Raw genomic sequence first — 12,430 nt, 5'->3', positions numbered from 1 at the left:
TATACACAACATTAATCTCTGGATGTAGGTTTGCTTGCTGAGGTAGAAGGTTTGTTTTCAGATGTTTCGTCACCATACTAGGCTCACTGAAGATGTTACCTAGTATGGTGACGAAACATTTGAAAATGAACCTTCCAGCTCAGCGAGCAAACTACATCCAGAACCTCAACTTGAGCTAGAAATCTTCTCACAACTTGCTAACCCTAATCTCCTCTAACTCTGATTACCCCATGTCCTCAAATCCCTATGATCAATTATGAGTCAGATATATATTGTCTTTAAGAAGGCATATAGAAACATTAGTTACAGCAGAAATTGAGTACTGTACTGTGTACAGTTCTTGTCCCCTCATTTCAGAAAGGATATAACTGCCATCCAATGGATACAGAGGAGATGTTACAAAGATGTGGCCAGAATTGGAAAATTGCAGCTATGAGGAACGATTGGGTAGGCTTAGGTGGAGGCTGACGGTAGATTTAATTGTGGTGTACAGGTTAAGAGGGGCTTGAACAGAGTGGATGGGAAAAACCTATTTGTCCTTGGCAGAGGGGTTATGACTGGGGTGCATATATTTAAAGTGACTCTTAGGAAGATTGGAGGGGAGACGACAAAAATGTTTTACATCCAGGCACTGGTAGGAGTCTGGAACTCATTGTCTAAAAGTTGAAGCAGCAACCTTCAACGCATTTGAAGGGTCTCTGATAGGCACTTGAAACCTCCAGAGATTAAGGACCAAGTGCTGCAAAAGGATTAGACAGGTTGACTCACTTTTCAGCAGCGTAAAGTGAAAAAGATGTACAGCCTTCTTCTGTGCCATAAACATTTATACATTATTGGGATATTTGAAAAGGAGGAATGTGCGGGGATGTGGTTTTGGGACAATGGGATGGCAGTATGGTGCACCGTCAGCATGGACATAATGAGTTGAGTGGCTTTGTCCTGTACTATAATAATTTTATCCTGCAAGTTACTTCTTAAATTTATCAATGATATCTGATTCAATCATCCCATTTAAAATTCAAAGAAATTATTCTAAATACTGTTAGTGGCTATATTTTTGCCCCTTGCTCTGGCCTCATTCACAAGTGAAAACAGTTTCCCCACATCTACCCCATTGAGCTTCTTTACAACTTTAAAGATCTCTACAAGGTATACTCAACTTTCTTTCTACTATCGTACCTGTATATTCTGATAGCATACGCGGTACGGTGGCACAGTGGTTAACATTGCTGCCTCACAGTGCCAGAGACCGGGTTCAATTCCCGCCTCAGGTGACTGACTGTGTGGAGTTTGCACGTTCTCCCCGTGTCTGCGTGGGTTTCCTCCGGGAGCTCCGGTTTCCTCCCACAGTCCAAAGATGTGCAGGTCAGGTGAATTGGCGATGCTAAATTGCCCGTAGTGTTAGGTATGGGGTAAATGTAGGGATATGGGTGGGTTGCACTTTGGCGGGTCGGTGTGGACTTGTTGGGCCGAAAGGGCCTGTTTCCACACTGTAATGTAATCTAATCTAATCATACCTTAAAACATACTTTTTTTGATCAATCTTTAGATTACCAGTGATTTATTTATTTGTATTCCCCCAAAAAATCTTTGTTCCTCGTCCCATCTTTTAACTTGAGAATTCAAATCTGAAATGCATTAACCTGAAAGGGTGGCAGAATCAGATTTCGGACTAACTTCCAAATGGGATTGTGATAAATAATTTTTTAAAATGTCAGACTCCGCAGAAATAGTTTCAGGTGAAGGGAAAATGCGTGGTTAAATTTAAAAAGTCCACAATGTTGATATCTGAGTTATGGTGCTCGGGTTAGTTTCAGGAAAACAGCTACCTAGCCGCTCATATAGCGTGAAGTCGTTGCATTTTATAAACTAAAATCATCACAGAAAGCTAACTTTAGTTATTAGTCTCTCACCATTTTAACACGGTTAGAAATCCCACAACAAGAAATTATAATAAAATAGGCTTACTTGGAAGCACTAGCTTTCGAAGTGCTGCTCCTTCATACGGTGGTTGTAGAATCACCTGTTGAACGGGCAGTGCTCCGAAAGCTAGTGCTTCCAAATAAACCTGTTGGACTATAACCTGGTGTGTGATTTTTTTTAACTTTGCCACCCCAATCCAACACCTGCCCGTCCACATTTCAAGTGTCAGATTGATGGGAATAACTATCTGGCTCTACAAATTAATTAAAAACTTTTAATTTTTACTTTATTTTCTCTTAATCCGAAATTTTTCGCCCCGTCTATTTCTTTCTGTGCCTGATGTGAAATTAAAGCTCACCCAGTCTACATTTTCTCCTCCTCACCCTTATCCCCGTTATTACTTTCCTTAAATTTGATCAGTTAATGAGATTTTGTTTAACTTTGCTGCGCCATTATCAGATCCCACGTAAAGCAAAACTAAACGAATGCATTTTTAAGACATCTATTTTCCTCTCCCAGAGGGATGGTAAACGTGTTGTCTCGGATGATTGCTCGTCCTTTGCAACACAAAGTCTGCAACTAACCACTCTTGATAACAGGGCTTGCAGCAAAAGCGCCAAACTCTGGTTAGGCCCCAGTTCAAACTAGATAGCTGCTTCTCAGATTGCCAGAGAACATGGTCACAGAATTAATCCGCTGCCTCTTTGGTTTTTCACTAGTTTCAGAACTGCCTTGTAATTAACGACGAGAAGCGAGGGGTGCAGCCTGGCAAATGAATCTCTGGCCTTTTTGCAGAATAAGAGGCTGAGCCGACAGAATGAAAGGCCCCCAGCTCAGAGTTGACGCTGTGGATCGTTAACCCCGGGGTTGGAGGGTGAGCCTGGCATTTGGAACGTTGATGCTGAGATTTGATACAACGAACGCAAGAATTGCAACATTGGACCGAGGGGCACGTCAACAGCACTGTAGACCAGATCCAAAAACAAATCCTTCAGTCGCCAATATGTTGTCATGCTGATAATTGAATCAGCACCAATATATTGAAATAATGGCTGATGTGAAAGTGAAGCAAGAAGCAGTAGATTCTGTAGGGCTGGAAAGCAGGTAATGTTTTTGTGTAGCTCTTGCCTTCTTGTTACTGGCTACAATGACAGGATAGAGCCATTTTCGCGTTGTAAAATTCCACTACTGAAGAAAGGTTTTCACTCTTCAGACGCTGCTGAAAATTTCCGTGCTATTTGAGACTTCTAGCATGGGGAGTATTTAATTTCTGCCTTCCCCACGTCTCCCAACCGTGTCGTCTTTGTCTTGTTTACATGGCACTTACTAGAAAGGGCCAATTCGCTCCCTTTCACATCTTAATATACATTTCTTTTTTTCCACTGTTAACAACTCCTTTTGTATTTTGTACTGGCACCTCTACCTTCTGAACTCTTGCTCCTCCTCTGCTTCTGTCAAAAATATAAAAGGATCTACTTTCCAACACCTTTCAATTCTGAAGAAGTCATTCCTGACTCGAGGTATTAACTGACTTGAAATGTTAAACTGAGTTTCTCCAGTATTTTCTATTTTTTATGACTTATTTATGTTGCACTTATTAATGGAACATCCTAAGTAACTTCATGTGTACTTTATAGAACAAATCAGGGAGCCTCATATGGCCAAAAACTCAGTAAAGAAGTGTGGGAGTGAGAGAAATGATTTAGAGAGGCAGAGACATGTAGGAAGGCAGTTGAGTTTAGGGCCTGGTCACTAATGGAACAATAAGAGAATCGTCGAAAACCTAAAGGCAGTTCAGCCTATTGTGTCTACACTGGCAGAATAAAATAAACTTCCATCCTGATCCTACTTATTAGCACCTAATCAAAAACCTTGGCAGTTGCAGTGTTTCAGCAGCATGTTCTCACTCCTTTGAAGGTTTCTGCCTCAACCACAATTGAACAGCAAATTCTCGACACTTTGGGGAGAGAGTTTTTCCTTCTATCCCCATTAATCCTTCAACTGATCTCCTTAAATCTGTGCAGTCAATAATAGACCTTCCTGCTAGGGGAAACAGGTAATTCCTGTCCACTCTAGCCAAGCCCATGTTTACACTGTGTTTAAGTCACTTCTTGGCTGGCTCTGGAAAACAACCCTAATCTATTGAAATTAAATCGATAATAAGAAATGAATAGGGTCAGATAGTATAGAGTCTGTGGGTAGAATTGAGGAACTGTAAAGGTGAAAAAGCCATAATTGGAGTTATGTATCGGTCTCCAAAAAGTAGTCAGCAGCTGGGGCACAAGATACACCAGGAGGTAGAAAAAGCTGTATAGGATAGGCAATGTCACAGTCATCATGGGGGAATTTCAATATGCAGGTGAACTAGGAAAATCAGAAAAGGAATTTGTGGAATGTCTGAGATGGCCTTTTGGAGCAGCTTGTGGTGGAGCCCACTAGGGAACAGGCAATATCGGATTTAGTGTTGTGCAATGAGGCAGACTTGATAAGGGAGGTTAAGATGAAGGAACCCTTGGGAGGCAGTGATTGTAAATATGTTTGAATTTACTTTGCAATTCAAGATGGAGAAGATAGAATCAGAAGTAATGGTATTACAGCTGAAAAAAGGCAATTATAGAAGCATGAGGGTGGAGCTAGATAGAATTGACTGGGAGGAGCCGGGCAGGAAAGACAGTGGACCAGCAATGGCAGGAGTTTCTGGGATTAATTCAGGAGACACAGGAGAGACTTATCCTGAGGAAAAAGAAGCATGGTACAGGGAGAATTAGGTAACCATGGCTGACTAGGGAAGTCAGGGATTGCATTAAAGGAAAAGAGAAAGCATATAATGTGGTGAAGGAAACCAGAGGACTGGGAAACTTACAAAGACCAACAGAGGGCAACAATTAAAAAGGAGGGAGAAGATTAAATATGAGGGGAAGCTAGCCAGTAATATAAAGGAAGACTGTAAGAGTTTCTTTAGAGAAATAAAGGGCAAAAGTGGACATTGGGCCGCTAGAAAATGATACTGGAGAGATAGTATTGGGAAACAAGGAAGTGGTTGAGGAACTGAATAATTACTTCCTGTCAATTTTCACAGTGGATGACATGAGTAATATCCCAACAATTCAGGAGAGTGAGGGGGCAGAGGTGAGTATAGTGGCAATCACCAAGGAGAAGGTGATAGAAAAACTGAATGGCCTGAAGCTGGATAAATCATCTGGACCAGATGGACTACACCCCAGATTTCTAAGGGAAATAGCTGAAGAGATAGTGGAGGCTATCTTTCAGGAATCACTAGAATCGGGGAAGATCCAAGAGGACTGAAGAATCGTAAACATGACTCCTCTGTTTTAAAAGGGAGTAAGGCAAAAGATGGAAAAATTCAGACCAATTAGCCTAACCATGATTGTGGGTACGATCCTGGAATCCATTATGAAGAATGAGATTTCTGAAAACTTGGAAGCATATGGTAAAATAGGGCAAAGTCAGCATGGTTTCATCAAGAGGAGGTCATGCCTGACAAATCTGCTAGAATTCTTTGAGGTAGTAATGAGCAGGTTAGACCATGGAGAACCAGTGGAGGTTATCTACCTGAACTTCAAGAAGGTCTTTGACAAAGTGCCACACAGGAGGCTACTGAGTAAGACAAGGGCAAAGTACTATCATGGATAGAAGCTTGGTTCTCTGGCAGGAAGCGCACAGTGGGGATAAAAGGATCCTTTTTACGATGGCAGCTGGTGACAGGTGGAGTTCCGCAAGGCTCTGTGTTGGGACCACAACTTTTCACGTTTTTCATTAATGATCTGGATGAAGGAACTGAGGGCTTTTGAGCTAAGTTGCAGATGATACAAAGATAGGTAGGGGGACAGGTAGCATTGAGGAGGCGGGCAGGCTGAAGACGGATTTTGACAGGTTAGGAGAGTGGGCAAAGAAGTGGCTGATGGAGTACTACGTGGGAAAGTGTGAGGTCATGCACTTTGGGAGGAAGAATAGAGGCATAGGGTATTTTCTAAATGTGCAAAGAGACTTGGGAGTCCAGGATTCTCTCAAGGTAAACTTGCAGGTTCAGTCATTAGTTAGGAAGGCAAATGCAATAATGGTGTTTATTTTTAAGAGACATTGAATATAAAAGCAGGGATGCACTTCTGAGGCTATGTAAGGCTGTAGTCAGACCACATTTGGAGTACTGTGCGCAGGTTTTGGCTCCATATCTCAGGAAGGATGTACAGAGGAACACCGATTATCCGAACATCAATTATCTGAAAATCGAATTATCCAAACAGGATCTGAAGATCCCGTGAAACGGTTACAACATAGAGGTGTTACCAACAATGGTGCAATGATTGCATCTTTTGTTTACAGTACAGGGTAAATGATGGCTACTTGCACTGAAGAAGATGTGCAAACGTTACAGCAAAGAGGTGTTAATGACACTGGTGCAACAATCTTAGTCAATTGTCACAATGTTGAAATAATTTTAACACAGAAAAATGACATGCGGAAGGATTTAAAATGCATGACAAAATCAGTGGTGTCTTCATTCCCTCTATGACTTTGTTTGTTTTTTCCACTCAACACCACTTCAAAGTTGTAGCCGCTCAATTGGGGAATCATCACAATAATGAAAAAATATTATTACCTTAACACATTGTGTGCTGTCCTGTGAAGACCATGAAGAGAAATGAGTGTAGGAAATTATGAAGGCATTCATAGTCAAGGGCGCTTTGTTCATGATTGCTGCATCAAGCCATCGACACTTGCGGAATGTTGGTCCAATGGCTTGCGTGTTGGTAGCTGTGACAGTGAAGCGGGCACCTATCCAGACCAAAGGCTAACCACTGACATCACCGAAAACTGCAGACAGCTGGGATTAGGAGACCTTGTAGAGGCTGACATTGATGCTTGGGTGAACTGTGACAATGACATCAGAACAGAGACACTTGGTGATGATCAGATAGTCAACATAGTCACGGAAGCACAGCGGGAAAGTACAGATGCCGTGGTTGGGAAGGAAAATTTGATACCGACACCACCTCCCCTTCCCGTTAACGAACCTATTGACAGTGGAGTGGTACAAAACACAAGACTAAGTCGATGCCGTTAAGTTGATGCATCTTTGCCAAATGTTCGCGAAAAAAGAAGAGACAGCAGCAACTCCAGCAACAGCGGCTGGAAATTTTTCTTCGAAGATAAAACCGACCTCCACCTCCAATGAATTTTATTTATTGTACAGGTACACAAAGTGATTTGATTTGTAAAATGTCATGAATGTTTCAGCGATATCCAGTGTTTGTACAAATTTTAGTGATTAAATGAAATAAAAATTCTGTAAACGTGCTTTTTAATGCAGTTATGTGCAGTATGGCTTCCTTTTGTTTAAGGTCAAATTAATTATCCAAATGAAAAACTGCCCACCCAGCAACTTCAAATAATCGAATTCCTCTATACAGCTGTGGAGCCTGTTCAGAGGAGGTTCACGAGAATGGTCCCAGGAATAAAAAGCTTAACATATCAGGACTGTTTAAGGAGTCTGGATCTATACTAAATTTAGAAGGGTGAGTGGGATCTAATTGAAACTTGCAGAATATTGAATGGCTTGGACGGAGTGGATTTTGGGAAGATGTTTCCATTGATAGGAGAGACTAGGATCTGAGAGTGCAGTCTTAGAGTAAAGGGAAGACCTTTTTAGGACTGAGGTAAGGAGAAAAGACTTCAGCTAGAAAGTTGTAAATCTGTAATTCACTGTCAAAGAAGGCTGTGAAGGCAAGGTCATTAAGTACATTTAACCCGGGTTTTTGATTGTTCAAGGGTTACAGGGAGAAGGCAAGAGAATGGAATGAGAAATTTATCAGCCATGATTGAATAGCGGAGCAGACTTGATGGGCTGAATGGCATAACTTCTCCTATGTCTTATGATCTTATGGTTCTGGATGGCCCTGAGGAGCGGTTGAGGAGACCGTGTGCCTGTATTTTCTAGAAATTAGAACAAAAGCCATTAAAACAAATCCCATTAAAAATTATTAAACATTTGAGCAGTAGATAGGGTGAGTGCAAGAACAGTGATTTTAGGGGATTGTCTAGAATGAAGAACCCATTCTTTGAATGAATAAAATACTGGCTATTTTAGAATGGGATGAGTAATGAATCTTTACTTAGAGGGTAATGAACATTTCAAATTCTTTACATCTCAAGACTGTAGCAGCTCAGTCATGGAGTATGTTTAAGACCAAGATCAGTAGATCTCTACTTGCTAATTCTATTAAGGAATAAAAAGTGAATGTGGGAAAATGACATTGAGGTCGATGATCAGCCATTATCTAAAACCTGGATGTAAGTTTGCTCGCTGAGTGGGGAGGCTGGTTTTTCAGACGTTTCTTCACCACACTAGCTAACATCATCAGTGAATGTCCAGTGAAGCACTGGTGTTATGTCCCACTTTATATTTGTGTTTAGGTTTCCTTGGGTTGGCAATGTCATATCCTGTGGTGATGTCCTATCTGGTGTTGATGTAACTTTTTGCTCTTTTTCGAAGAGGGTGGTAGATGGGATCTAAATCGATATGTTTGTTGATACGTCATGCTTGTAGGAATTCTCATGCACGTCTCCGTTTGGCTTGTCCGAGGATGGATGTGTTGTCCAAGTCAAGTCACATCTGTATGTCAGGATACTAGTGATAGTGGGTCATGTCTTTTTGTGGCTAGTTGATGTTCATGTATCCTGGTGGCTAGTTTTTTGCCGGTTTGTCCAATGTAGTGTTTGTTACAGTTCTTGCACAGTATTTTGTAAATGACGTTCATTTTGCTTGTTGTCCCTATAGGGTCTTTTAAGTTCATTAGCTGCTGTTTAATGTGTATTGGCAGATCTGTGAGCTACCATGATGCAAAGAGGTCTGAGTAGTCTGGTAGTGATTTCCGAGATGTCTTTTGTAGGAGAGTGGCTAGATTTTCTGGGCATGTTTTGTCTGCTTGTTGGTGTTTGTTGCTGAGAAATCGGCAGACTGTGTTCATTGGGTACAGTTCTTTTTGAATACACTGTATAGGTGGTTTTCCTCTGCTCTGCTTAGTTACTCTGTGCTGTAGTGTGTGGTGGCTCATTGAAATAATGTTCTAATGTAGCTTCGTTTTGTGGGTGTTGGGATGATTGTTTCTGTAGTTCAATATTTGGTCTGTATGTGCTGTTTTTCTGTAGACGCTGGTTCAAAGTTCCCCATTGACTGTTCGCTCTATTGTGACATCTAGGAATGGCAGCTTGTTGTTTTCCTCTTTTGTGAATTTTATACCAGTAAGTATATTATTTGATGGTCTTGAAGGTTTCCTGTAATTCGTTTCATTTAGTGATGACAAAGGTTAGGGTTGGATGGTTGGCAGAGCTGTTTGTTCCAGTCTCTGCATTACTGTCTTGGCTAAGAACCCTGATATTGGAGATTGCATTCGATTTGTCTGTAGGTTTTGTTATTAAAGGTGAAGTGGGTGATAAGGCATAGGTCCACTAGCTTGACAATGTTGTTCTTGCTGATGAAGTTGGTGGTGTTTGATGTATGTGTCTTTGGTTCTTTGGCATTCCGACCAGAAGTCTATCAACAAACGCATCGATTTGGATCCCATCTACCACCCTCTTAGAAAAAGAACAGGAAATGACATCACATGATATGACATCACCAGCCCAAAGAAACCTAAATATATAAATAGAATGCATGACATGACATAACACCAGCGCTTCACCGGAGGCTCACTGATGCTGTTACTAGTATGGTGACAAAATGTCTGAAAAACGAACCTTCCGGCTCAGCAAGCAAATTTATGTCCAGAACCTCAACCTGTGCAACAAATCTTCTCCACTTCCTATGATCTAGAATCTGGAGCAGGCTCAAGGGGCTGAACGGTTTAATCCTGCTCCTATTCTCCTGTGACTCAGTAAAGATTTTTTTTTTGTTATCAGGTACATATTCAGGAGGTAAGTTTGCATTGGTTTGCATTGACACCAGTTGTGATGGAACAGAAACTGAAGTATGGGAACAACTTTAGCAACATAAAATAATTAAGAAGATCAAATACTTTTCATAGAAGTAAGTTATTCAGAGTTGACCTTTCAAATGATTGTATTTTTTTTACACTGTGTATTGACTCCTCAATGCTATTACCTCGTGATATAAACTATATGTTCTCTGTTCCATCATGAGTATAGCATACGTACTGTAGTTTTTCACTGGTAAGTGCAGTACTGAGGTGATACACTTCTGAATATCTTGTAAGGAGCATACTTGCATTTTACTGTGTCGGAGCAGTTAAATTAGACCATATACTGTAGTTGTCACATTGACTTATTATAATTTCCTTTTTGCTTCTAGGATTATAGAACTCTGCCAGCAGTTCCCACAAGGAATCACAGACCAAGTTATTCAGAATGACATGCCACATGTGGAGCCACAGAAGAGGGCAATGGCTATCAACAGACTTCTCGCAATAGTAGGCTATTAAATATTCATAACAAATCTATTGTATTCATATTGTTCATATGCTAACCTCTGACTCTAAAGCATTTTGGAATATTCAATGAGATTTTTGTGTTGTAGCTACTGTAGTGTGGGAAATTAACAAACATTTGTACACAACAAGGCAATGGCCGAGTGGTATTATCACTAGACCATTAATATGCAAACAGAAACACAAGTTGTTGGATCATGGTTTCCCTGCCAGACCTGCTGAGCTTTTCCAGCAGGTTCTATTTCTGATTTACAGCATCCACAGCTCTTTTGCTTTTCACTAATCTGGAAACTTGAGTAATGTTCTGGGTACCGATCCTTCCATGGCAGATGGTGGCAATAAGATTCTAACATTAACGAACCACTAATAATTGGGGAAGGAGTAAAACCCATCTGGTTCACTAATGTCATTCAGGGAAGGAAATCTTTCATCTTTACCTGGTCTGGCATACATGTGATTCCAGACTCTCAATAATGTGGTTGACTCTGAACTAGCCACTCAGTTGTATCAATCACTAAAAATGAAACCTGGATACCTGGCATCAACATAGGACAACTGCAAAACAGCCCTGTTGACCCTGCAAAGTCCCCCTTACTAACAACTGGGGCTAGTGCCAAAATTGGGAAAGCTGTCTCTCACACTATTCAAGCAACAGTCTGACATAGTCATACTCACAGAAGCATTCTTTACAGAATGTCTCAGACATCACCATCACCATCCCTGGATATGTCCTCTCCTACCAACTGGACAGGCCTGGGAGAGGTGACGGCACAGTCAGGAGGGAGTTGCCCTTTGAGTTTTCAATATTTACTCTGGACATTGGAAAATCTCATTGCATCAAGCCAAACATAGTCATGAAAACCTACTGCTGATTCCCTAAGCTGATGACTGTGCTCCTCCATTTGAACAACACTTCAAGGAATCATTGAGGGTGGCAAGGATGCCGAATGTACTCTGGGTGGGAGACTTCAATGTCCACCACCAAGAGTGGCTCAGCAGCAGCACTACCAAACCAGTCACACCCTAAAAGTCATTATTGCAGACCCAATCTAGCAGCAGGTGGTTAGGGAAAAAGTCATATGTAACCATTTCCTCACAAGTCTGCCTGCTGTAGATACATCTGTCTGTTATAATATCAGTAACGAGATACCACACAGTTCATGTGGAGATAGAAGTCCTGCTTTCACATTGAGAGTCCCTTGCACTGTGTGGCTCCATGGTCTGAACTGAAATTGACTGATCTAGCATCTCGAGACTGGGCAACCATAAAGCACTGTGGACCATCAAAAACAGAATCTTATTCAAACACAATCTGCAACCTCAAGGCTAGGCATATCCCTTATTCCATCATTACCATCAAGCAATGGGATCAATCCAGATTCAGTGGAAAGCAGAGAAGGGCGTGCCAGGAGCAGCACCAGGCAAAACCTGGTTATGAGTCACAACAGGATTACTTGCATGCCAAACAACATAAGCAATTAGAGCTAATCGATCTCAAAACCAACAGATGAGATCTAAGCTCCGCAGTTATGCCACATCCAGTCATGAATAGTGGTGGGCAATTAACAACTCACTGAAGGAGGTAGTTCCATAAGTATCACCAGCCTCAATGATGGAGGAGCCTAACACATCAGTGTAGAAGATCAGCATTCATAGTAGTCTTCATTCAGAAGTGCCAAGTGGATGATCCTCCTCTGTTTCCCGGCAGTACAGTTGCCAGTCTTCAGCCGATTTGATTCATTCCATGTGAAATCAAGAAATGGTTGGAGACACTAGATACTTCAAAGGCTTATGAGCCTTGATAGGGTTCCAGCAATAATACCAAAGATTTGTGCTCCAGAGTTGCTGCACCCCAGCAAAGCTATTCAAGTACAACTACCACACTGGCATGTACCTAACAATTTAGAAAATTGCAGCAGGTTGTGTTGTGTACACAAAAAACAAGACAAATCCAACTTCACCAATTACAACCTCACCAGTTGTCTTGCCATTTTCAGTGAAATGATGAAAGACCAACACTTGCTCAGGAATAACTTACTCAT

General features: G+C 41.3%; 2 protein-coding genes across 5 annotated transcripts in view; one reads left to right on the top strand and one right to left on the bottom strand.

Annotated features, from left to right (window-relative positions):
* dzank1 (double zinc ribbon and ankyrin repeat domains 1) overlaps window positions 1-2,022 on the bottom strand; it is a 113,928-nt gene extending 111,906 nt beyond the window's left edge. For 2 of the 4 annotated variants that reach the window (XM_087991535.1, XM_087991537.1), the window contains exon 1: window positions 1,969-2,022. Coding sequence is in view for 1 of the 4 variants with exons in the window: in XM_087991534.1 (XP_087847660.1) it covers window positions 1,180-1,227 (48 nt within the window). In the remaining 3 variants the exon portion in view is untranslated. The other 2 variants (XM_087991534.1, XM_087991536.1) reach the window with 2 other exon arrangements.
* Window positions 2,023-2,609: 587 nt separating this feature from the next.
* The window catches only part of polr3f (polymerase (RNA) III (DNA directed) polypeptide F), a 35,460-nt gene continuing 25,639 nt past the window's right edge, over window positions 2,610-12,430 (top strand). Inside the window, exons 1-2 of the mRNA XM_043696336.2 lie at window positions 2,610-3,027; window positions 10,253-10,370. Of these exons, the coding sequence (XP_043552271.1) occupies window positions 2,972-3,027; window positions 10,253-10,370 (174 nt within the window). The 5' untranslated portion in view covers window positions 2,610-2,971. The remainder of the gene's footprint in view (window positions 3,028-10,252; window positions 10,371-12,430) is intronic.

Source organism: Chiloscyllium plagiosum, unplaced genomic scaffold (genome assembly GCF_037043375.1).
Source record: "Chiloscyllium plagiosum isolate Xiang-an unplaced genomic scaffold, Cpla_swu_hap1 HiC_scaffold_10, whole genome shotgun sequence".
NCBI lineage: Eukaryota > Metazoa > Chordata > Chondrichthyes > Orectolobiformes > Hemiscylliidae > Chiloscyllium > Chiloscyllium plagiosum.
The sequence above is the reverse complement of the archived record's forward strand: the minus strand, read 5'-3'. Positions and strand labels throughout refer to the sequence as shown.